The following is a 26,630-nucleotide window of genomic DNA, read 5'->3' as shown; positions in this document are numbered from 1 at the left end:
TGGAAAAGTAAAAGAAATGGAAAATCAGTGCTAAAGTGCTATGTGATTTCAGTGCACATTATATGACCAGAGGCGGTCCATATCTTATATCATTGGAGAAACTGTCTCATAGCTAACAGCCGTATTTGGGTTTTAAAATGTGTTTGGAGTCATTTTGTAGGTCAAGTTAACTAGCTTATGTAGCACCACTTCACAGATTATGTAGCTAGCCATTAAGTTGCTAATTCAGTAGGCATCCTCAGGTGAACCGATGAACTAGCAATCCCAATGTCCCAATCACAATGCCTGCAGAGGTGTCTTTTTAGTCAAAATGCTGAGACAGGTCATTGCAGTCGTGGCGGCCATCATCTTGAAGGCAAATCACCTTCTTTGTCATGCATTTATCCAATCAGCCAATCATGTGGCAGGAGCACAATGCATAGAATCATGCAGATACAGGTCAAGCGTTTAAGTGAATGTTCACATCAAACTTTAGAATGGGGAAAGATGTGATCTCAGTGACTTTCACCATGGCTGTTGGTGGCACACAGGTTGGATTGAGTATTTCAGAAGCTGCGGATTTCCTGGGATTTTACGCACGCCAGTCTCTTGAGTTTACACAAAATGGTGCGAAAAACAACAAACACCCAGTGGGCAACAGTTGTTGATGAGAGAGATCAGAGGAGAATGGCCAGAGCAGTTCAAGCTAACAGGAAGGCTCAATACAGCTCAATACAGCTCAATTAACCATTCTTTACAACCATGGTGAGCAGAAAAACATATCAGAATTCACAACTTATCAAATCTTATTGCGGATGTGATACCACAGAAGGTTTCACACTTGCCAGCTAAGATCAGAGATCTGGAGCTTCCGTAGGCACAGTTTGGTCTGAGGTTGGGTTTACAATCACATCAAAAAATCAATAAATTATATCATTTCGCCAGTTACACTGCCCAAGTAAGTGTGTGTGTGGGATTAGACAGTAAGTCAGTAAGTGAAGATTGACAAGCAGCACCAAAACTAGTTTATACAAGTTTTTGTTTACTGCAGACAGTATTTTTTTTTGCAGTGGCATTTTTGTTAAGCTGGTAGATACTTCCCTGACTGAACAATAAAAATAATAATAATTATAATAAAAAAAACAGTATTCGGGCACCAAACATATCTCGGCTGATCCATTACAGTTGATGTATGTGGAAAATTGTGTACATTTTATATTTGGCTAAAATATTCCTTTAAAGAATCTTTAACTATCAAAAATGCTTCAGTCTTTCGTTGTCTAAAGCGTAAACACGTTTCTACATAGAAAACCACACAAGACTCACCAATACATTTGTGTACCAGTACAGAGAGCATCCTTTCAGCACGACCCAATATTTCTTCCACTTATTCCTCAGGAAAGCTCGGCTCTCTCTCTTTTTGTAGAGCCAGCCATTACAGTCCACCTGTCCCAGGTCCTTCACCGAGACCCTCCTACGACTCATCCCGGCATCGCCTGTAAGCCAAAGAAACACACACACACACACACACACACACATACACACACACGTGTATATATATAGCTTACCATTCTGGAGTTAAGAAGCAGTAATTATAAACATCATAGACTCACAAGACACTTGAGGTTTTGAATTATTGAATGAATTTTGTATGACTGCTTGTCCTTTTTTGTGTAACTGAGTATCAGGTTGATCTGCTTACCTTGACAAGCCGCAGTGGGAAAGACTTCTAGAAGAAGCTTGAAGCAAGGACAGAGAAGATCAGAGGTAAGAGAGGCTGAAAATGTGCCTGGAGCGACACAGCCATCAGCCCACACAGATCATAGAGACAGGGTACAGTTTCAAGATCTCTCTCTCTCTCTCTCTCTCTCTCTCACTCACTCACACACACACACACACACACACACACACACACACACACACTTCCCCTCCCACAGATCTCACACCCCAATGCACACCAAGAGTGTTGCTGTCTGACCCTCTCTGTTTTTGCATGCAACCATATGACACCTCTTCATGAGTTTTCAGAGAGCACTTACAGTCTCCTGCATGTCACTCACTTCTGCAGGACTAACATTAAAGGACAACAAGTTCTGCAAACAAGGACACAAGCAACCGCCACTATTCAAGTACACAGCAATTAAGTTCATTTAACTACAAACATGTTTCAGGCTGAAGATAGAAAAGGTGTGAAAAACTTTAAACCAGCATTTAATTACAGTTTTGTTTGCTAATCTAGACAAACAAACCGCCAGACTGCTGTGCTGATTCATTCATTTATGATGACACGTGTAATAATAAAACTCCTTACTGATTCAGATTACCTGAAGCCAGCACTGGAGTACATGCAGCTTCCAGGCAGTGTATAAAATCACTTCCAGAAACATGTTAGTGCTCATTTCGGGTAACAAACACACGAAACTTGTGACAAATTTAGACAAACCGAGCACCGCGTTCACCTATAGCGTCTGGCGATTCACGAACGAATCGGTTCCATTTTAAACGAGTCGATTGGGTGAATCGATTCGTCAGCATGAGTAATGAATCATTTTAACCTTTCTGAGTGTTTCTTTCTTTCTTCTACTTCTTCTTCTTATATATATATATATATATATATATATATATATATATATATATATATATATATATATATATATATATATATATATATTTTTTTTTTTTATTATTCAATATATAGATTTTTGTTCTTGGATAGATTTCCCAACATAATTTCTACAAATCTATTTTTATAAAATATTTTTTTTCCCCAACAAGTAATTTTGACAATCAAAATTTATAAATCATTTTTATAGTTTTTTTTTCCAGTCAAATAATTTTTAGGAACGCCATTTATATTAGAGAAATTATGTTTATGTTATGTGTACTCTGAGTGTAATATGGTGGAATAAGGGTTAAAAATCTCTGTTGTTTGTCAGTAAAACAAAAAGCCCCCCCCGTTATTCAGACTGAAGGTATCACTTTAACAACATCCATCCATCCATTTTCTATACCGCCTGGAGCCTATCCCAGGGAACTCATGGCACAAGGCAGGGGACACCCTGGATGGGATATCAACCCATCACAGGGCACAATCACACACTACACACAATTTTTGAGATGCCAATCAGCCTACAGTGCACGTCTTTGGACTGGGGGAAGAAACCAGAGTATCCGGAGGAAACCCCCGAAGCATGGTGAGAGCTTGAAAGCTCCATGCACACACAGGGCAGAAGTGGGATTTGAGCCCCCAACTCCAGAGGTGCAAGGCAAATGTTCTAACCACTAAACCACCATACCCCCTCTGCTTTAACAACAGTTCTTTTATTATTGTTAAAAGTAATGCAACTCGTGCTTTTCTTTTGATATACACCCAACCACCAAATTATTAAGAACCCCATTCGTAAAACTGTGTTGAGATGCTTTTCTCTTCAACATGGTTGTAAAGAGTGGTTATTTGACTTACCATAGACTTTCTGGCAGCTTGAATAAGTCTGGCCATTCTTCTCTGACCTCTCTCATCAACAAAGTGTTTCCACTTACAAAACCAACGCTCGCCTGATGTTTTTTTTTTTTAATTCTAGAGGCTGGTATCACTGAAAATCCCAGGAGATCAGCAGTTTCTGAAATACTCAAACCAACCTTTCTTCAACTTCCTTTGCAAGGCAATGAATAGCTGCTGGCTACGTTTATCATCAGTATTTTAAAACTATGGTCTGTGTAGAGTTTAATGTATTCTCACCTAGTTCACGTGGGTTTCCTCTGCATTCCGCGGTTTCCTCCCACTGTCCAAAAACATACAGATATGCAGAATGGTCACACTAAATTACCCATGGGTGTGAATGTGTGTGTGCGTGGTGCCCTGCAACAGACTGGTGAGTTCTCCAGCAATTCCTTTTTATCAAAACGTATTGGGTTTATACATTTTGCCTATATTTTGAGAAGAAATCACTCTTGTATTTTTATAAATGTATCCTTTTTAAAAAGTTAATTTTGTTAAATCTTAAACTAAGATAGTGTAGCCAACACTCAAATTCACACTCAAATTTTATTTGTTACACAAAACCATACACAGTATGTGTACTGAAATGCTTATTATGACTGTCAGTGACATAAAATAGAATTTAAATAGAGAAAATGGGAAAGTATTAAAAAAAGTATAAAAATATAATGTGAGGATATAAAGATTGGTGGCAGCAACAGTCTGATAAAGTGCAGATAAACACAGTGCAAGCAGTGCTCTTGACTCTGTAGTGAATATTTATATACAAGAACAAGGTATGAAGCTCAATTTATGATCTGTAAATAATAAAATGTAGATGAATGTACATGAATAAAAGAGTTTATTGGCACTGAAGTGCAGCTCACCCAGCTTGTGTGTCCATTGAGTGTCCATTGAATGGCCATTAAACTATTCACCTGATTAAACACTAGATGTCGCCACTGAGCTATAAAAATAATACTGCACTTTATCTGTTTTTACACCAGGTGTCGCTTCTGAGTCACAAATGGAAAAGTACACCACCAGTCCAGTTTACATTAAGTTTCAATCTTTATTAAAGTCTATGGCCATGTAAACTAATGCACCATGTTTTCTCAGTAGTTTCTGGATTAGTCCTTTTGCATAGAACAAGAGCAGCACAATTTAGAGAAAAAGTCAAAGCAACTTCAAATTAAAAGCTTTTAAATTATTAGATGTCCAGAATATGGATGTGACAAGCGTTGTGACATTTGACAAACTTTACAGGACCAAACTTTGGACTGACAGTGGTTTTGAATGACAGTGTATGTTTTTTAAGAGTTAAATGATGATGTTTGATGATTTATGCACTGAATGCTTTCTATGAACTGGCTAAACATTTCTCTTTTCTGATATGTATAATTTATGTCACTAATTTTGCCAAGCCCTCAACACATAAATCAATAGTTCAGCAAAAAATTAAATGTACACAAATTCCCACTTACCACAAATGTAGTCAATCAGTTAAGACATGTTTGGTGCCTGAGGTTACTACTTTAGTTTTGTAATGGAGTTATGAGAATAATGAGGATAATGAAGCAAAAAATTCAAATCCTATAGACTCGTTTAGCTTAGTTATTTTGTGTACATTAATTTTAATTTTTGGCTGAATTATTATTTTAACATTAAAATGAATTTACCATTGATGGACATAAACCCACTGCATTTCTTCGAGCCATTTCGAATTGAAACAGCACAGTAGTCACTTATAAAAAAAAAAAAATCTATAATTAAAACTATTTACATGTTCAGACACCTTCTGTCATGCTGAGTACACTCTCCATAGCTTATTGTACATAACCAGTGGCAAGACATTTTAGAAATGAGGTACATGAAAATGCATAAAGAATGCATAAATTAAGTTTTTTGGGGGAAACTACAACCAATACAGAAAACATGCTCATCGAATACAAACAAACAAACAAAAAATTTAAATAATTTATTAATTAAAAACAACACACTCCACCTACACAGGGTAAGATGAAACGAATTTAGGAACTTACTCATTATCTTTCTCAATGAAAAAGACTTTTCTCAGTAATCAAAAGAGGCTTCTGTGCCTGTTAATTTTTTTTAACAAACCAAGATCCATATGGCATTAAATACAGCAGATGGAATGGTGGAAGGCTCTTAAAAAAATGGTTCATAGAAAAGTCTGATTCACTCAGTGTTCCCCCTTTTGTAGTTGATCAGCCAAAATTGATAGCTAACAAATAATGGAAATCTGTCTCACCCAAAATCTTTTCTGTAAATATCTGATTCAAACCACATCCACATTTTCACACTCACAGACCTGCCTATGTGGTTTAGGATACAGTGTGACTTCCTGTGATCTATAAATGTGAATAAAGCGTGGCTGTGTAGCTAAACACTGTAGTGTAACTGGTGTCAGCCATCTTGGAAAACCAGAGTAACTTTTTCTTTAGTGCAGATTGGTATCACTCTGCCCTTTGAGCTTCATCTGTTAAAGTCTGAAGGTGAGTTTGTAATGAAAAGCTGTAAGTGATGCAAATGACAATATGAAGATTGAGGCATGTATTTATGTATAATATTTGGGAGAGGCTAGCCCAATAGGCAAAAGTCAGACACCAAATAGATCTTGGCTGTAGGGGTGTAACACAATGCAACTATCTGTATCTGTGCATCAGACATCTTTTAAAAATCCCACTTGCACAGTTATTGTTTTTGTTTGTACCTGCCTGCAAATTTTTAAACAAATTTAGTTGGTTCTATATCTCATGATATAAACACACTAGTAGCCTAGTTTAAGGCATTGCAACCTTGACCAGGCAGTGACTAAAGATGAATGAACGAAAGCTGTAAATGCATCACTTTAAATGTATCGTTTATCCACACTTGACTGACTCACGTCTCTTGGTTTAGGGTAAACATTAGGTAAAATTGCCTTTTTCCCCACACGTTTCTTTAACACTCAACCATAAATATAAAAATATAAAATTCCATTATTATGAAATAATAATACTGAGTGTAGATGAATGAAGTCATGAGACACAGTAGAGACACACTCCTCCACACAGTGTTTATCAGTGTGTGAAGAGCTTCAGTCGAGCGAACCAGGCGCTGAGAGGCGAGGGCTCTGAGGACCTCTTGGAGGAGCGTGAGGACCGGCTCTTACGGCGTGTGGTGTCTCGGTACAGCACGGTGGCGCTGCTGTGCAGCTCGGCGTTGATGAAGCACTGACTGCCACGGATGTGGTCGACCCCCCGTAGGAGCTGCTTCTCACTGGCTGGCCGGTACGGCAAGGGAAAACACGGGGTTTCTTCAGCGATCGGGGGAATTCGCTCATTACTCATATACATGCGCAACACGTCGTCACCTGAGACAGAAATGACAAAAATGATGAGACTATTAGATATTGAGTCCACTATCAGTTAGGATAGTACAGTCGAGTGCTATTGTACAACGTTTATCATGTCACAGTGCTGTCGAAATCTCAATTCTGACTGGTTAAAAGGCGTTGATAAATTTTCATTAACAGAAGCTCTGACAGTGATAATCTAAATCACAGGTTTATATTAATACTCTCATTCTAATACATTATCATTTCAATAGTAACTTACTCAGGAACTTGAAAGGTGGACACACCAAGTATTCTGTAAGAACGTGCTTATTTAACATTTATGGAAGGAGTCTCCAGTGATAGCAACACTATTACAGAGCATGTTGCATGCTCAGATTTCTTGGTATCATAACAAGTGACCTTTTTGTCTTACTAATTCAAGAGAGAAAAAAAAAACTGGCTAGATAGTATAGTAGTTAGCTAGTTAGCTTATGCAGGACTTTCCTGTGTAGACAATCACACTGACATTGTTGTGTACCAGCAGATAGAGTAAGTAGAGCAGGAGAGCTGATTTCTCTTTTTATAAAACAATAATACGATAAAATAAGATGAATTACATTACATTACTTTAAGGCTTATGGTGAAAACCAAGACAAGATCAAAACAAAATGGGCTCAGGACCAAGTAAAAGTGTCAATGGAAACCAACCAAATAAATCAGAGTTATATACCTTAGCCTTGTTCCATTAGTAACTGAACACTAGTGTAACATTCCGTTGACTTTTACGAAATGTAATTCATCATGTTTTTGGGTGTGTTACCCATTAAGTTTCCTCACAAGTAACCAGAAGGTTGTGAGCTCTAATTACTGTTAGGTCCTTGAGCAAGACCTTCAACCCCTAACTGTTTTTTTCTTACATAGCACATCACTAACAATAAACAAATAACAGCATGTCAAACATAATCCTATTCTTCCAACATTATTCTTTATTGTATGCTCAGCAGATTCTTTTCTTTTGCTCACTGCCAGTTGATTTGGATCAGGGTTGTTAGCTTTAAAGGTGCAGTTTGAAATGTTTGAAAGTGTTTCTAGATCTTGAATAATCATAGACTGGAATATTTTCCAAAACTTTTCCATCACACCTAACACTAGTATAACCTCCACCTGCTCAGGCATACATGTGGACTGGATTTGGCCTGACTTTTATGTTGCTTCGGGTAAAAGTGTTTTCCAAATGATTACATCAATAAATGGAGGGAATGTAGAGCAGGTGTGCTCCGTGTGGAAGAGGGAAGGCTCCGAGCGACTGTTTCTGTTTGCTGTTTGCTCTTACCTTTCCTTCCAAAAGCCCAGGGGGAATCAGACAGGCCCACGCACGTGTCAGCTGGCATAGACACCGGCCGCGGCTTCCCTGCAGCACACACACACAGCCATAATTAGCCCTGCTTAGTACTGTTACAAACACATACATTTCACAATGCTATCACTTTGCTGATATCAGGCCCACATTCTTCATGCACATTAAGATATAGGCAAATGCTTTCAGCAGTCATGTGTTATAATTTGTGCATTATATAAGCTTAATATTTATTTAGATAATGTGCCAGCACATGGCATATTTCTGTGTTTGCCCTGCTCGCGTCCATTAGACTCAATTCACACAGGACGCAATAAGTCAAATTTATCTGTGAAATTGATATATTTTGCATTTAAGGTCAACCGCATTCAAGCTCCAAAAACACCTTGCAAGCAAAAAAGAAATACAAATAATAAAATATTTAAGGTTACATTTTTTCTATTTTTAAAAGTTAGACCTGAAAAGGTCAGTCATATAACTGAGGAAAACGCAGAATAAATAAAAAAAATTTCAAAAAAGAGAATTAATTAGATCTCTTATACATGAATACATATTTATAGCCTGCTTCTGGAGATAAAAATACAAAGCAAAACAAATTAAAAAATAAAATAATAAAATATATATTTTTTTAAATTATGGAAATCAGGGGACTGTAGGTGGGGGAATGACCAGCGCTCTCTTCCACCCTCAATACCACGACTGAGGTGAGACCCTTGAGCAAGGTACCGAACCCCCCCAGCTGCTACCCGGGTGCCGCAGCAAAAAAGGCAGCCCACTGCTCCGGGTGTGTGTTCACGTTGTGTGTGTGTTCACTACTGTGTGTGCACTTGGATGGGTTAAATACAGAGCACAAATTCCGAGTATGGGTCACCGTACTTGGCCACAAGTCACTTCAAAGATAGGTAAATGAGGTGATGTTTATGTATACAGTGATAAAATATGAAATTAAATAACTAATTATATAAAATAAGTATATAAAAGACAAAATAAGCAGTAAAATAAATAAGTCTATTCAATTATTATTGTCATTATTATTATTATTATTATTATTATTATTATTATTATTATTATTATTAGTAGTAGTAGTATTATTATTATTTAAAAGTCCAAGCACACGGTATCTGAGGTTGAGGAAGGTGTGGGGTATATGTTATATAGAAGCTGAGGTATGTATATGTTAGTTACATGTTATTAAAGCTGAATGGATGTTTGTGTGTTTGTGGTTCTGACCTCTGGAGGGTGTGCGCTGCCGAAGTCGTGCCTGCGGGATGGCGGTCTCTGGAGGAGAGACGCTAACGTTGGGTTTGCTGACGTAATCTACGAGATTAGAGCACCGCCTAGCAGCTCGATCCAGAGACGAGTTTGGAGACTCAGGAGCTTTTTGCCTCATTCTGACCTGTGGACATGCGCTGTCCTTCACGTCCCTGTACAGACATGCATATACCATTTTACTATGTGTGTGTGTGTATATATATATATATATATATATATATATCAGACAATATTATGTAATATTAGATATGATCATTTATAGCACAGCACTGTTGAAGATGTTGATTCAAGAACTAACTTGTTTAAATAAAATAAATAAATTATCAGCACTAGCACATTGCTGTGGTATAAGAGGAATAAATCTTCTTGGGAAGTGCTGGTAAATACTCATCTTCATGTTAGGCAGTTACAATAAATCTGCTTCATGTCAGGCTGCATCACACCAACCTGTCACTGATTATTTTCCTATAACCAAGTCATCAAGCAGACACTCACCGTGGCGTGTAGGGCACAGCTGGAGGTGGGGGTAAGTACAGGTCCAAAATGGCTGGCTTCTCTTTCTTAGCAGCACTTTCTACACTGGATGAGTGAGCAGCATGGCCAGGAGGAGCGCTCTACAATTAACACAAAACATGCATAAGACTACAATTTGGCACAGACAAAGATTCGTTCAGCGTCCTGCACTCTTTCAGCCATAAAGGAATAAAATCCACAGTGTTCTTCTTATCCTAAATATAGTTGATCAGTCAGGACATGTTTGCTGTCCTGTTTCCTGTTTCTACGAAAAGCTTATAGCTGCAAGGCTTCATATAATTGCATCATTGTGTAAACTGCATGCATACACCATCACACACTCATTTGTTTTGGCTGTAACACCATTTCTACATCAACAGTAGAATAGAAAATTTTCATATAAAAATACTATAACTATAATTGGATAAAGAGCACAGTGTGTTGTTCTTTAATTTAAAAAATGTCATTGTTAGGAAATGACTGTGGTATAAGAGGAATAAAACACTCTTATAACCCAGTGGAACTTGCTGTTATAGGAAAATAATTAATTCTGGGATGGCACCAGTAATTCTGCTTCACATCAGGCCATATCACACCACCTTGTTGTTTGATTATTTTGCTATAACACCACACCCTGCCCTGTTTTATTGGTTTACTGGGAGATGGCAATAGTGGTGGAGACCCGTCCATGTGTGTTTGTGTCACTGTGCAGTGTCAGCATACAGAAAGTGTGTGTGTGTGTGTGTGTTTAGAGATTATGAGAAGCTTGTTTCTCAGTACAGTTTTATTCCCTCATTAGATTTGTTCTCCCACCATCTGTGATTAATAAATACATCAACAACTCATGTGCGCTAAAATGGGTTGCGATGCAAAGTTTGACCTTTTAAAAAAGGCGTGTGCGTATAGAGAGCACTAAACCGAGCTTAACAAAATCAATAGACATTTATAGCCGAAACTTAATCAGGGTTAAACACACATCCTGAAGTGTAGGAACCTGCCATCACGCCAACACACACTCCCATTGTGTACCCACATTATGAGTCATGCATAAAGTCAGTTTTCTACTGAAAGTGCATTCATATGTGTGTGTGAGACACAGAGACTGCATGAGTGTGAGTCTGTGTATGAGTCCACGGTGTTAAGAGTCTCACTGTCTTTTGTGCAGCGTGCTATGAAAGCCCCTCATTAGCATCCATCCTGGGTGGTAAGGGGATTTCTATTCTTGTGCCAAACCAAAACAATGAAATGGCAGCCACAAAATGTATAGATCAATATATTAGGATGACAGACTGTCAATTATAGTACACACTAATTCCCTAAAACAAGATGTTTGTATCAAATCACACACTGAAATATTTGAAAGCATTTCTTATCGATACTTCAATTATGTACTTGAATGACTTTATGCAGTGTAAGGGTCAGAGCCATCAGTGGCTGCTGTGGTTTATAGCCAATGCACTGTGTGAAAATGTCATCACACCACAGATGATAACTATAAACAATTAAAAGGTATTTAACTGGAAATTTGGGGTTTTAAAATTAGCATTTGTTCCTGTGGAGACATTTCTGGTGCACGTCAATGACGTGAGGTACCACACAATGACCTGGCCTTTTAGGTTCCTTTTACAAGGTACATGGGTGTGTGGTTTAAGAATATAGTGCACAAAACTAGATTTGAGACCAACTGTTAGGAAAAGGGAACTATTCAGAGCATTTACATACACAATTTCCCAGTTACACTTTTTAACTGAAGTATAATGTGACCATCAGTCTGACTCTTTAACCTCTGTATGCACTAGCAAGCAGCAATGCGACAAGTGACCCTTCATTTCCTATGTTCATTTCATAACTACTTATTTTTTATTTCATGAAAATCAGTTAGGATGCTGCAATGCAACACTATATGCTCCAGTAAATTTCCCAGACAAATCCAACAGTAATGGTAGCCTGACGTTCCCTGTATTCTCCACTCTCACAACTTCCTACTTGCATTTAGTTCCCATTCATCAGGGTTTGGTTTTTAAAAACAGATGAAAAACTTTGCCTGCTGTCAGTTATCGAAACTTGGAACAGCTTGGCATACCACACTCACAAGAGACAACAATAACCTTCACAACATGCTCAGAACAGACAAACCTAGAGTAGCTTACAAGGATAAACCAGCAGACGCGCTGTAAACATGCTGTGTATTGGAGAGGAATACTCAGCACTCCGTATAATACTGTTTTTCATCATTTGAATTTTTTTTATTCTGGCTTGTTTTTGGCAAGTGTGAGGAAACCGGAGAACCCGGAGGAATCCCATGTGGATACGAGGAGAACAAACACAGAAACTCCACCCAGACTGTAATCTGAGCTCAGGATTGAACCAGCGATCCTGGAGCTGACAACGTTACCCACCGTGTCACCTTGCCACTCATTTGAAAAAAAAAAAAAAAGAAGAAGAAATCATGCTGAGTGTTAGTAAATTATGCAATCTTACATTTCAGGCGCAAAGTCTGTCAACATCACATCCACTCTTTGACATATAACACATCAGTGGATTGTACTTGGAAATATAAAAACCCAATCTATAACTGATCCACAACTATTATTATTAATACTGACCTGCACAGCCGGAGGCCTCCAGCGCAGGTTCTTCAGTGGAGCAGGAGTGAAATTGCCTGTTCCTGAAGGCCTCTTCTTCAGCGTGAGCACCACACTGTGTGGATTCTCCTTCATTTTGGACACGAGGTTCTTCAGATGCCAGCCCACCTGAGATACACCACAACATCTGCTCTGAGTCTCACAGAACAATCAAATTTAAGAGAAGCTATTCATCAACTTTTTATCTAAGAATCTGGAATTGTGCCGACCATCAACAATGACACAATCTGAGTGATCAACATAAGGCACAAATCAAACAGGTTTTTTAATTTCATCTCATCCATATACAGTGTGACAAAATACTAAGTCTATGCAGAGTAGAGTAAAGGAAGTGCAAATAGATGGCAATGTAATTGGTTTCTGAAAGATTTGCTTCTTTAGGTTTAGGAGGTACAAGGCTAATGTGGCTAACCAATAAAGGAAGGTGTTCAATGTCTCAAACAGATATTCTTATTGCCATCGATGAGACATTGTGATATCATGCACTGCTCAACACTAATAGTTTTATTGCTGAGCTATCCTATCTAAAATCATGACCAGCTGTCACTATATTCCAAACTCTTTTGAGGCATATATGCGATGATTTAGATATAAAGTTTGCAAAGATGCTAAAATTAATAGCTATAAGATTCCATTATTTGTTAGCTACGTTAACCTTGTAACTCCACTGAAAAAAAACTAAAAAAGGAAGCTTTGGATACCAAAAATTTAATTTGGGGTAACAAGGAAAACAGTATGCGTTATTTTTAACCAAACTGTTCCTTCAACTGCACTGTGATAATATAATAGTGATAAAACAGAAATGTCACAGAATTATCTTATCAGTTTAGATTATTTTGTTTATCAGTATGAGAACTTTTGAGTGACTGACCACTGTCTGCTGGTTGACCTGCACCACCTCGTCGCCGGCGTGGATGCGTTGAGTTCTGTCTGCTGGAGACTGCACAGAGAGAACGAGGCTTGGGATAAGATTCACATGCAGCTGGATGACAATAAAAAAGACTAAAGTGTTGAAGGAAGAACATGTCACTGCTGGGAGGAAACAGCTGTTTTGAGATGGAACAGTTTCACTCACATTTTCTGTGGTTCCAGTGATCACATGCAGCCCATCGTATGTGGACTTGATGTACATCCCCTATGAAGACATACACAATAAATCAATTAAACTGCTGGTGCAGTAAGAACAATGCTGTCTGTAATATCCGTAATGCATTAAATGTGTGTGTGCTGTGTCAGGAGCCACTTACTAGCCCCTCTTCTGGTTTGACATCAGTGATGTGGACCTCCTCCAGACAGGTGGTGCGGCTCTTCAAGGGGTCAAAGGTCGTCCTCCTGGTCGCCTCACAGACACCAGTTAAAACTCGAGCCTGTGAGGAACAATCATCTTTATTATAAACCAGGAAAATGGAGAAATATAGGCCTGCACCTCAACTCAGATTACAGGGGTTACAACTCTGTGTGATTTTTGCATTCCTTAAACATGTGCTATCTCCAGATACAAGAAGATTCTTCTTCACCGGGTTAGAAGTTGAAATTTTCTGTTAGTTCAGAGATCTTGATTCGTGACACAATGGTGATGTTTCTCAAACTGGCAGAAAGCAAAAAAGTTTAAGTTGGTTTTACGGTTTATGCTAAGTGTTACTACAGTGTAAATGTAGTAGTAAGGAGTCTTGCTTAGTTATTTTCCAACACATCTGAAAAAATTATTGATATTCCTGGGAGTTTTGCTTTGTTTTCAACATCTTAAACACTATAAAGACTTATCCGCTATGTGCTAGTTATCTAATTAGTTGGCCTCAGTCATTAGCTAGCTTATGTTAATGGTAAAGAGTTAGGAAAGTAGTGAAAGTAGCGAATGACAGTGTGGTGTGATGTGGCCTAACATGAAGTGGATTTACTTTTACTACCCTGAAGTTTATTATTTTCCTATAACAGCATGTCCCAAAGAGTGTTATACCACAGCAATTTGCCAAAAAAAATTTTTATTTATTAAAGAATGACATATTTTTTATTTGTTTATAGTGAGGCTATAGTAATATAATATAGTAATATAGATGATATAGATGATATAGTAATGTTGTGGGACATCCATGAGACAAGTTAGCTCCTGTTATGATTTACATTATAATATGGACATGTGCTAACTTGCATTCATTATTTAATTTAAGGCTTCTGACAGTTTGAACTCTTGTCACTGCAGTCCAGCTTGATGTGCATAAAGTGTCCCTATTACCACACTTCATTTGTCCAGAAAACACAGTCCATTTTTTTGTCCATTTTACTATTTATATTTGTTCGTATTTCTTGGTATGAGACAATCAAAAATCATCTAAATAGTACATGAGTATGTTTTTCTGTTCTAAAACTTCTACAGGCACAGACCAGTGGCGGCTTGGCTATAAAGGCAGGGAAGCGCAAGCAGCGCTAACAGAGGCCCACTGGGGCAGGAATCGCACCGCCCATGCTTAAGGGAGGAGGAGTGACAGGACAGTTAAGGGTTGCTAGATTGGGGTAGTTTAAAAATATTCAGCAGCCACCAAGATCATGTTTTATAGCAAATAATCAGAATTAAATCTAAAAAAGTTCTGCAAATAAACTATAAGTGTATACAGTTTGTCAGAATATGTCTCTCTTTTCCAATGCTTGAATTTTTTTTAGTCTACATTCAGGCTTTTTGTGTGGATTTTGAGATGTAGTTGGGCTGACCTGGCAACTCTGGTTAATGATATTAGCTCTTCTGTGTGAGTCTTGTTGGCAACAGAAAAAAATACCTGCTCTATTGAACACCACATCTAAAACCACTCAAAACAAGTTGCTAGACTGTATGATGAACGACTTGTCCAGTTTGTCTGTTACGGGGTTACTCTAAAAATTCACGAGATAGAAGCCTTTAGCATAAGCCAAGTGTGCAACCTAATTTTGTTTGAGGCTATTAGTAATGTTCTCCTGCCCCACCAAAATCTATGGTCACGAGCCACTGCTGAGACACATTGTTACAGGAAGCTGACACTGCTTTGTTTGGCTCCATGGGACACTGCAGATAGGGTTTGTCCGAACAATAGTCTGCAATTTGCTGCCTTTCTGGATCTGTTTAAACATGCACAATCAGTCAGACGTGTAAAAATAACGTGGACCTGGAATCCCGGGAATGTCGGGTGGTGATCAAAGGTTATCTATGGTGGGAAAACCAAATTAAATCTGAATCAAAAGCTGTGTCCATCGAGGACGTGAGGGACTTCAGAGGCTAAGTTATGTAACACAGGATTCTCAGGCACAAGCCTGAAGAAAACATCCTACTTCTCTGCTGATTAAACAATAGAGCCCGACACACCTTCGTGTACGGCTTCACCTTTTCAAGAACAGAGGATGATTCTTTTAATATGGATCAGCAATGATTATACAGTATAGACTACAGACATAATGGATAGAGATTAGACTGAAAAATACTAGATTTAGGGATGGGTGATATAGACTTTAAACTGTATCATGATATTTCATGGTATGTTTTGCGGTAACGATATAAATGACGATATGAAAATAGTGATATTCAACACTATCTTTTTGGCCACAAGTGACATCAGCATACAGTCATGAGAGCCGTCTGATTCACATCTGATCTTCTGTATCTGAGCCACTTCCACATTACGGATATAAACACCTTTTTTGGGGATTAATTCTTCTTCCTTGTCTAGGGTTGGAACTCTGCCTTCCGCCATAATTGTTCTCGTTCTACATGTGAGATGCCCACGTTTCAGTGTGTAAACACATCATCAACTATATCGTCAATATCACAGGATTACAAATTCTTATCATGGGGAGGAATTGTACCAGTATATCATGGACGATATGATATGGCAAAGCCCTAACTAGAGTACCCCTTTAAAAAGGAAGAGATGTTCCACTCACCACTTCCAGTATCTTCTCCTCCATTTCATACACAGCACAGTCCTGGAATTAAAGACAGAATCTGTAATGAGCCTCCACGTCACTACATAGTTCCCACAGGAGGGAAATGAGGAATGATAAACACATAAACAAATTATCAAAAGCAAACAAATGGACACCAGCATCTCTCATGTGCGTTTAAATTTACAAAAGTAAATATTTTTTTATTCTTTACTTGTACAAATAACCTGCATGGTATGTAGAATGTGATAAAAACAATGGATTAAGCCATGGCTTTAGCAAAAGTTTATGAGATGTCAGCTTGCACTGTTTGGAAAAGAGCAGTCCAGGTTAGCTGCCGTGTTTAGAGAGTTTAGAGCGGTGAAATGATATGAAGATTCAGTAGGATATATAGTATGGTTCAATGCAATATCACAATGCTCGGTACATCATGTTGTTTTGCATATAACTTCCTACTTTCAAACCGGATTACACTGTATTCCCCGGGATTGCCGTGTGGCATATACCAACGCAGCAATGTTTAGGGAAACTACTAAGATATTTTATAAAACTGACTTGTTCAAAGTATTGTTCTTAACCTTCTTTCCACATTGTGTGTTTGTGCTCTAAAAAGTACACAAACCTGGGTTAAAAATCTTGTTGCATATACACTATATGACCAAAAGTTTGTGGACACCTGACCATCACACCCATATGTGTTTTCTAAATATCCCATTTCAGATATAATCCCCCTGCTGTTATATTAACCTCCACTCTTCTGGAAAGCCTTTCCACTAGATTTTGTAGCATGGCTATGGAGATCTGCCCCAGCATTAGTGAGGTCAGGCACTGATGTTGGGCAAGGAGGCCTGAGGTGCAGTTCACGCTCCAGTTCATCCCCAAGGAGTTCAGTGCGCTCTGTGCAGGACACTCAAGTTCTTCTTTAACCATGTCTTCATGTATCTCGCTTTGTGCACAGGGGCATTGTCATGCTGGAACAGGTTTGGGCCTCTTAGTTCCAGTGAGGGGAAACTGTAATGCTTACAGCATAAAAAGACATCCTATACAATTGTCAACTTTGTGGCAAGGTTTGGGGAAGGACCACATACGGTTCTGATGGTCAGGTGTCCACAGACTTTTAGCCCTATGATGCATTTAATGTATTTTATGTTGTGAGGTTGTTATGTTAAAGACTATTTGAGATGTCCTCAAGTATACAGTGTGTATAGAGGGAGTGCAGGCTGCAGACCTTCTGTACAGTGGTGGTGAGCTCCAAACACAGCTGGATGATCCTGTTCTTGATAGTGGTGAAGTCACTGATGCCTGTCAGAGGTGTCCTGACAGAGGAGAGAACAGACAAGGTTTAATCAGTACCAAAAAGGAGCATTCCTACTTTAGCTTTGGCTTATGGAATGCGTCTTCTCAAGTCTGAGCAAGCAGCGTTAGTGTCTGTGATGGAATAATCTTCATAACAGAACATCTGGATTATGTTAAGCACAGTGAAGGAGACTTCACCTCTGTACATGTCAATCACAGTGAAAAAACTGTGACCTCTGCACTCGTAGGCATGGCCTCTGTGCCTATCAGTCTAATTAGGGAGGCTTGTCCAGTGTCACTGTAAAGGAGGTGTGGCCTCTGTCCCTGTCAGTCTCAGTGAAGGTGGCATGGCCTCTGTTTCTGTCAGTCTTAGTAAAGGAGGCATGGCATCTGTGCTTGTTAGTCTTAGTAAAGGAAATGTGGCCTCTACGTCTATCAGTTGTGTCATTTACAGTTAAGTAGGTGTGGCCTTTGCATCTGTCAGCACCAATAAAGGAGAATTCAGTTCAATGCTATTCATTCATCCTTGTTACCTTTTCAACATTTTATTTCTAGTGATAAAAGATCTAGTTATCTGCATCTTTAGAACTACAGATGAATCTTGTGCATGTACACACCAGACAGTATGTGTTTGAATATCAGCAGGTATTTCTCATGTACCTGTCCAGCCAGGCCAGCATGCCCTTGGCTGCTCCTATAAGCTCCACCACTGCCGTCAGGAACTCATTGGGTGGTTTGTTTGAAGCGCTGCTGTCATGCGACGGGCTTCTTCTCCTCTCTGAAGCACAGTTGTGCAGGTTGTTAGAAGCTGCTCTCATCCGGCCAACCAGAGTCTTCAGATTTTCAGTCTCAATGCCATAGTTCTGTAAAAAGTGTATCCATTATTACAATAAGATAAAAAAATATTATGACTAATAGTTGCATAATCTTCTCACTATCGCATACCAGACTTATCAGTGTCTGAATCCTTTCTTTCATGAAATTCCTTTGAGCACTCAAGTGCACATTAGCAGAATAAAGCAAACATAGTGGCTGGTTAATAATGCGGTAAGACAGCAGAGTCAGCAGCAGGTCATTCACATGACCTTCAACCTAAAAAAACTCAACCAGCTGAAATCACATGACTTTTAAAAATATTCCTCTCCTTCAGTGATGGACTTTGCATCAAGTTAAAAGGATGTTGCTAAATGTAGCAAAAATGCAATGTGTTTACTCAGTTTGTTGTATTACCATATCAAAAAGCAATATGTAAGAAATAAACCACAATGCCATGCTGTTATAGGAAAATAATTAATGAAAGGGTGGAAAAATGAATTTGATTTTTATGTTATAACAGCAGGTCCTGAAGTGTTTTATTCCTCTTACACAGTTAAATGTTTCATTTATTAAAACATGTCACACATACTTTTTTTTAAAATCTGTTTATAGCTACATGTAATGTTGTGGAATGTGTCACGTCTGTCATAAAAGTTCTTGTGTGTTACTATAGAAATGATAACATATTAGAATGAGTGTTGTAAAGTTAATGCAAACCTGTGATTTGATCCAGCTGGAACTATTACTATAGGTGCTGTTATAAAAAATTAATCAACACCTTCTGACCAATCAGATTCAAAAATTCAGCTGTGATGGAGTATAAAGATTGTTAAGATACAATCACTAAAACACTGTATAACATCATACACATAAGCTATTTAATAAGGTAAAGCTTTTGCTGTGGAACCAATAATAGTATGTCTATTATTATTATTGGTTCCACTCTATTTTATTTCTTTATTTAATCAATGACCAACATTTTACTACATTTCCTGACTATGGTGGTCAGTGGAACTCGGCCATTTGCTTTCGAGGGTTTAGGAATCTTAGAAAAAGCTGTACAATATGTTGGTCCAAATCATACTCGGAAACAGAAGTGAAAACATGGAACAGCTGTTCAGTATAATACCACTGATACAATCTGAGCCTGGGCTCTTGCGTGTGAATTTCTAATCAGCATTCTCATGATAAGCAATTTCAACTGAAATCTGCTGTATTCAGTCAAGAACAGGCAACAAACATGGTTGTATTCAGAATAATTCATGTTGACTGATTCAGGAATCACGCTAATGAATGTACAGCAAACAAAAATAAATAAAGGACCATTTTAAATATCATCGTATCCTCAGTATCTGAGGAATTTCAGTGTTGATAGACAGCAAGAAAGAAATCAGCACCTGGCAGAAAACAGAAAAAAACACAACTTTGGCTATTATTCTGGAGGATTCCAGAGTAAAGCAAACATAGGGAATAAGGTCTGTCTGTAGCAGCACAGAAGGCAAGTCTTTGCATGGAAATATCACTGAATTCATGTGATGAAATGACAGCATTAAGTCCATATATGAAAGACTTTAAGTAGGAAGAGAGCCGTTGACATTCAGATATGTACAGGAATTTCCGCAGATTTTGTCAGCCAGATAGGTTATCCTGTCATCTTCACAATTTTCACTCCTAATGCTAGCCATTTAATTAACCTAAAAAGGATTTCCATGAGAAGTCACACCCACATATGTTAACAGCTTTCACCAGAACCACTAACTAGCAAGGTAAAGTAAGTTAACCTGACAGGATTTCCATGGGAAATCATATCCACAGATGTTAATAATATTCATTGCTACTACTAGCTAGCTAGTTAGAATATGCTAACTTGACAGGATTTTTATGAGAAGAAAAATCCACAGATGTTAATAACATTCGCCACTACCATTAATTAGCTAGTTAAAGTATGCTAACCTGACAGGATTTCCATGGGAAATCATATCCACATATGGTAATAATATTCACTGCTACCACTAACTAGCTAGTTAATGTATGCCAACCTGACAGGATTTGCATGGGAAATCATATCCACAGATAGGAATAACATTCACCGCTACCATTAGATAGTTCATGTATGCTAACCTAGCTGACAGGATTTCCATGAGAAGTCAAATAGACAGATGTTAATAATATTCACTGCTACCACTTGCTAGCTAGTTAAAGTAAGCTAACCTGACAGGATTTTTGAGAGGGTTTTGTGGGTCTTTTTCAATAAATGTTCATTATCTTCACTAATAAGGCTAGTCAAGTGGCTAAAATAACTTGCCAGGGTATCAGACAAAACCTCACTTAGTGCAGACAAACTGCAGACAGACCCTTCTCACCACAGGACTGAGAAAATGCATCTAATAATTGTACTTGAGCAGACTGTGTATAACTGAGATACATGACTTTAACCTATTTTAACTGTTCCACCACGAAGCATGTTATTACTGTAAATATTCAAGTGTGTAATTATCGAGCAGAGCAAAGTGTATAATAAACCTGCTCTCTTCACCAGTGGACTATTTGCACTACTTGTCTTCAGTTGAAACTGTATATTAGTTTCTAGGCACATACAATAAATTATTACATTTGATTTTCTTTGACAATCTATCAGGTCAGTCTTTCTTTTTTAGTGGTTAGCATGTTTGCCGCACGCCTCTGGGGTTGGGGGTTCGATTCCCGCCTCCACCCTGTGTGCGAGGAGTTTGCATGTTCTCCCCTGCTTCTGGGTTTCCTCCAGGTACTCCGGTTTACTCTCACAGTCCAAAGATGTGTATTGTAGGCTGATTGGCATTTCCAAATTGTCACTAGTGTGTGAATGGGATTGTGCCCTGGAATGAGTTGGCACCCCATCCAGGGTGTCCCCCACCTTGTGCCCAAAGTTCCCTGGGATAGGTTCCAGGCTCCCCCATGACCCTGTGTAGGATAAGGAGTATGGAACAAGGTTGGATGGAAGCAAATCATTTTTTCTTTTGCATTCACATCTCTTAATGTGAATCAGCTTTTTTTCACCAGTCACATTTTACTCTGACCCCTGCTTTAGACTATTACAAAAATAAAGATGATTGGTGACTTCAGGAGGGCCTTGTTTCTTGGTGTACACAATGCACAGGATGTCACCTGGACCTTCAAGACCATTTGCCTTTCCAAAAAATACCAGCAGTATCATTTCCTGCAGAGACTCAGGAGATCAAATGTCTCCTCTATACATAACACTACATTTTACAGAGAATGTAATGGTAGGGAAACCTCTTGGGAATGCAAGACCCTACAGCGTAGAACATAATTCGGTTCACTCTTCCCTCCATCAAGGACACTTATTTGAAGAAGCACTGCACAGTTCTGCTGAACTTTTGCACGTTATGGCACCCAGTTCATTCCAATGACGCTCTTGTTGTCCCATGCATTTACTATGTACTGTATTGTAAACCATCTCAGCTTTATGTAATCCTATCTACTGTGTATTGTGTGTTGCACCATGGTCCTCCTAGAACAAAATCTGTTCCAAACAATATAATAAAATTCACTTAATGTCACTTCATTTGGGTGATAAAAGTGTATGTAAATCATGGAGGGAATGAGATGGTCATTTTTTTGTTCCAGGTTTACAGGCAGTCCTTTTTTCACACTTTTATTTCATCAAGCTACTCTTGAAATGGTATCTGTGCTGCTATTATTTTCATTTTTCTTTAAATAAATTTCTCTCTTTATTTTTTTAAAATCATATATAAAGTGTTAAAGTTGCATAAATCAGATTAGATTTGTATACCGTAATTTTAATTTGTATGTGATGCTTTAAAGCTGGATTCAATTTGAAATTGAATATTTAATCATTTGAGTTTTACATTTATACAATGCTGCAACCTAACACATAGGAAACACAAACATGCGCAGATTAAATTGCTGTAATTTAGCTGATCATAAGTTGGGAAAAAAAATAAAAATCAGTTCAAATTACAAAATGGAAATCCAATTCCTAGTTGCACAAACATGAGTTTATAGTAATAAGATTTTATTATCACTACTGTTTATATGTTTAAATTTCTGATCACTTCAGCTTTAGTAAAAATTTAAAACAGAACAAAAGAATAATATTTAATTTTCATAAGACACAGCCCTGACAAAGGTTTATCAGTGTCTGAGTGAATGAAATGACAGAAGTGTAGATCTGAGAATGTGTCTCTCAACACACTGTCAAAAGACAGAAAAGAGATCAAACATTCTGCACTGTCTGGCTGTAATCACTGTTTGGAGTGTCTCTCTCTCATACACACACACACACACTTACATTTATGGCATTTGGCAGATGCCCTTACCCAGAGCGACTTACAGAAGTGCTTTGAAGTCTCTATCAATAAATACAACCTCATAGTGGTTCACTAGGTCAGGGACTAATAGTACTATCAGTCTAAAAAACTCTGTTGGGGAGGTATTGTAGTATGAAAAACACACAATACAACACAAGGTTACATATATATATATATATATATATATATATATATATATATATATATATATATATATAAACGAAGTGCTAATTTAAGTACTTCATGAGGTAGGTCTTTAGTCGTCATTTAAATTAGCCAGCAACTCAGTTGTTCGACATCTAAGTGAAGTTCATTCCACCACCACCTAGGTCCCAGATAAGACAAGAGTCTTGATGCATGCCCTCCTTGTACCCTGAGAGATGGTGGATCCAGTTGAGCAGTTCTACAGGATCAAAGGGACCGTGGTGCAGAGCAGGGTGTGATAAACGACTTAAGGTAGGTGGGTTCTGGTCCATTTTTGGCTTTGTTAGTAAGCAACAATGTGGTAAATCTGATGCGGGCAGCTACAGGAAGCCAGCGGAGAGAGCATAGCGATGGGGTGGTGTAGGAGAACTTGGGAAAGTTGAAAACAAGTCATGCGACTGCATTCTGGATCAGTTGCAGAGGTCGAATGGCATGCAGAGGCAGACCTGCCAGGAGTGAGTTCTAGTAGTGCAGGGACTGAACAAGCACCCCAGTGGCCTCAGTGGACAAATCCTTCTGATGTTGTAAAGAAGAAACAGGCATGAGCGTGTTAGTTTAGCAATGCGAGAGGAGAAGGACAGTTGATTTTCTATGATTAGCCCAAGGTTGCGTGCAGTGATAGGTGGTGAGATCTGAGTTGTCAAGGGAGATCACAAGACCCTGACATGAGGATGCATCTCCAGCGATGAACAGCAGCTTAGTTTTGCTGGGATTAAATTTCAGCTGATGAGCTGCCAGACATGCTGAGATTCGAGCCGAAACATGAGTGTCTGAGGGAGGAAAAGGGAGGATAAGTTGAGTGCCATTCTCATAGCAGTGGTATGAAAACCCATGTGAGGATATGACCTCACCAAGAGGTCGGATATAGAGGGTGCCTTGTGGGACATCAGTCGAGCAAACCACTGCCATGCTGTGCCACGCATTCCAAGACTCATGAGGATGGACAAGAGAGTCTTGCGGTTGAAGACTGATGAGAGTTTGGCTGATTAAGTGGCATGGAGTTTCTCAGTGATGGCCACAAGCGCAATTTCTACGGAATGTGCCACTTTGAAGCCAGACAGGTTAGGATCTTGGTGAGATAGAGAGGCAGCTGATTGTAGATGGTGCGTTTGAGGATATTAGAAAGAAAAGAGAGAAGTAATACTGGTCAGTTGTTGCTGGTGTCTGAAGGATCCAGTGTGGATTTCTTTGGGATGGGAATAACACGCACAACCACCCACCCACACACACACACACACACTGCAAACCAAAGTGATGTTCTAAGTGAGAACAGAAAGGAAGTGGCTGGCTATTTAGCATTTAAGTATAGTAATTATAGAATAACATTTTTTTTTCTTCTTGTTTACTTCCTGTTTTTCTTACTCTGGCTACTGGCTACTACTGACTGTGTGGAGTTTCATGTTTTCCCTATGTCAGGTTTCCTCTGGGTTCTCCCACAAACATGCTGGTAGGTGGATTGGCTACATGAAAATGCCCCTCAGTGTGAACGAGTATGAGCATGGTGTCCTGCAATAGAGTGGCGTCCCATCTTGGGTGTATTCCTTCCTGGCGCCCATGATAAAGTGGTTACTGAAGATGAATGAATGTATGTATGAACGAATGAATGACTTAATTAACTGTGATAACTAGCACAAAGCATAATGCATAATTTTGCCTCAAATATCTTTTGAACTTAAGATGCCAACTCTGCGTACAGGAATTAGTTGCTTTGTTTCTCAGCTTCCTACCTCAAGATATGTAAACTGCCTAAATAAAGAGCTACATTCTGTTCAATAAAAATGAAAAGGCAAAGAGGTATAGGTCCTAATGTTTCTGAAGTGCAAGTGCAGCTATATTTAGCCAGCAGCTGTAGCACAACTGTGCACTTTTCCCACTCTCACATGAGCAACAAGGAGAAAAAGTCATCTGACGCCAGCAGACGGAAACTGCCGAAACAATGGTATGACACACTTTCCTGACTTTGCACACTGTGTGTTTGTGCCTGTATATATGCGTTTGTGTGAGAGCAGGGTGGAGGGGTGCCTGACAGGTGGGTGGGTCACATCTGTTTCCTGCTCTCCAACAGTTATCTTCCAGAACGTTCCTCCACCTCGTTCCCGTCACTGTTCCATCCGGAGTGTGTAATGTCTGTTTCAGCTCCATATGTACTGCTATCGGCTCGTTTCCTTCAGTCTCATGGACAGTACAGACACTTACAGACCTACGGGAAATGGTTGTTCATGTGAGAGGCACTTTTGTCAAGGCAATGACTTCACATCATTTGGTACAATGATGTTGATTTCAGAAGGCCCACTGGTACACAGATACTTCTTGTTGTCAATCTAAAATGCTCTCACATGAAACAAGAACTACTGCTTTAATGGTTACTGGCCACCCTAGGCTACACACATTACTCCTTCTCCATGTTCAAAAGTTTTAAAGATTAATTCTGAACTGCAGTTTCCTCATGTTACTGAAATCTGACATTCTGCACTGTTATTTGTGTAGTATTACAGTATTAGGACAAACCACTACTGAGTCTATTCTTTACAGTCGTACAATAGTGAGTTGATACTGATTAGGCTCCATTCACACACCATACAACATCAACACAAAGCACAAAGTGATACAGTGTGGCAAAGAAAAATTTAATCAGAACAAACGCCAAGGAATTATGACAATCATTGAATTGCAAGGTCCTTGTTGCAGCTGGAGTCCCCCAGTTATCTTCAAAATCAGACCAAAGGGGATCCATTCTGTTCAACATTAGGAAATGTATGATGTAGTTAGTAAGTCATAACTACTAGTTTAAAGTCATAACTACTGGTGACAGACAGTCATAACTAGTGTTGTAAAGTTATAACTATTGGTTTAAAGTCATAACTACTGCTTTAAAGTCATAACCATTGTTTTAAAGTCATAACTATTGGTTTTTGAAATCATAACTACTGTTTTAAAGTCATAACTATCGGTGACAAAAAGTAATAACTACTGTTTTAACGTCATAACTATTGGTTGAAGTCATAACTATTGGTTGAAGTCATAACCATTGGTTTAAAGTGATTACTACTGCTTTAAAGTTATAACTACAGGTTTAAAGTCATAACTACTAGTTTAACATGTAAAATTGACTCAGGCACATTAGCCAAGCGAAAGATCACTGATCTAGTGTAACCTGATTAAGCTGCCTAAACAGAGATAGCAGTGTGGGTTTTATCCCCAGTTTAAGTCATTTCCAATTTCCGCCCACTAGCCAGTTCTGCCCTATCACAGAGCAGCTACCAACCTGGCACCAACCTAAGAAGACGAGGCTAACATTCTTTTTTGTGAAACATCATCAGTGTGCTGGCCATGCTCGAAGGATATTCTGTCATATTTTGTATGCGTGAGCTAACAGATATCCTGATAAGCTAGTGGTCTTCCGATTGAGAGGAGAGAGATGAGCACAGGGCCTTACACAGAGCACAGGGCCAACTGAAATTTTACTAATTGAAAGCAAAAATGGTACTGGCTA

At 38.7% G+C, this 26,630-nt stretch overlaps 1 protein-coding gene across 1 annotated transcript in view; it reads right to left on the bottom strand.

Moving 5' to 3' along the window:
- LOC113531931 (connector enhancer of kinase suppressor of ras 3) overlaps positions 1-26,630 on the bottom strand; it is a 51,990-nt gene that overhangs the window by 7,689 nt on the left and 17,671 nt on the right. Inside the window, exons 3-17 of the mRNA XM_053242036.1 lie at positions 18,447-18,649; positions 17,719-17,806; positions 16,491-16,532; positions 13,832-13,951; positions 13,660-13,719; positions 13,456-13,524; positions 12,546-12,692; positions 9,922-10,040; positions 9,385-9,578; positions 8,131-8,208; positions 6,547-6,833; positions 2,304-2,438; positions 2,019-2,072; positions 1,682-1,718; positions 1,306-1,475 (exon numbers count right to left, since the gene is read on the bottom strand). Of these exons, the coding sequence (XP_053098011.1) occupies positions 1,306-1,475; positions 1,682-1,718; positions 2,019-2,072; positions 2,304-2,438; positions 6,547-6,833; positions 8,131-8,208; positions 9,385-9,578; positions 9,922-10,040; positions 12,546-12,692; positions 13,456-13,524; positions 13,660-13,719; positions 13,832-13,951; positions 16,491-16,532; positions 17,719-17,806; positions 18,447-18,649 (1,803 nt within the window). The remainder of the gene's footprint in view (positions 1-1,305; positions 1,476-1,681; positions 1,719-2,018; positions 2,073-2,303; positions 2,439-6,546; positions 6,834-8,130; positions 8,209-9,384; positions 9,579-9,921; positions 10,041-12,545; positions 12,693-13,455; positions 13,525-13,659; positions 13,720-13,831; positions 13,952-16,490; positions 16,533-17,718; positions 17,807-18,446; positions 18,650-26,630) is intronic.

Source organism: Pangasianodon hypophthalmus, chromosome 19 (genome assembly GCF_027358585.1).
Source record: "Pangasianodon hypophthalmus isolate fPanHyp1 chromosome 19, fPanHyp1.pri, whole genome shotgun sequence".
NCBI classification, from domain to species: Eukaryota; Metazoa; Chordata; class Actinopteri; order Siluriformes; family Pangasiidae; genus Pangasianodon; species Pangasianodon hypophthalmus.
The sequence above is the reverse complement of the archived record's forward strand: the minus strand, read 5'-3'. Positions and strand labels throughout refer to the sequence as shown.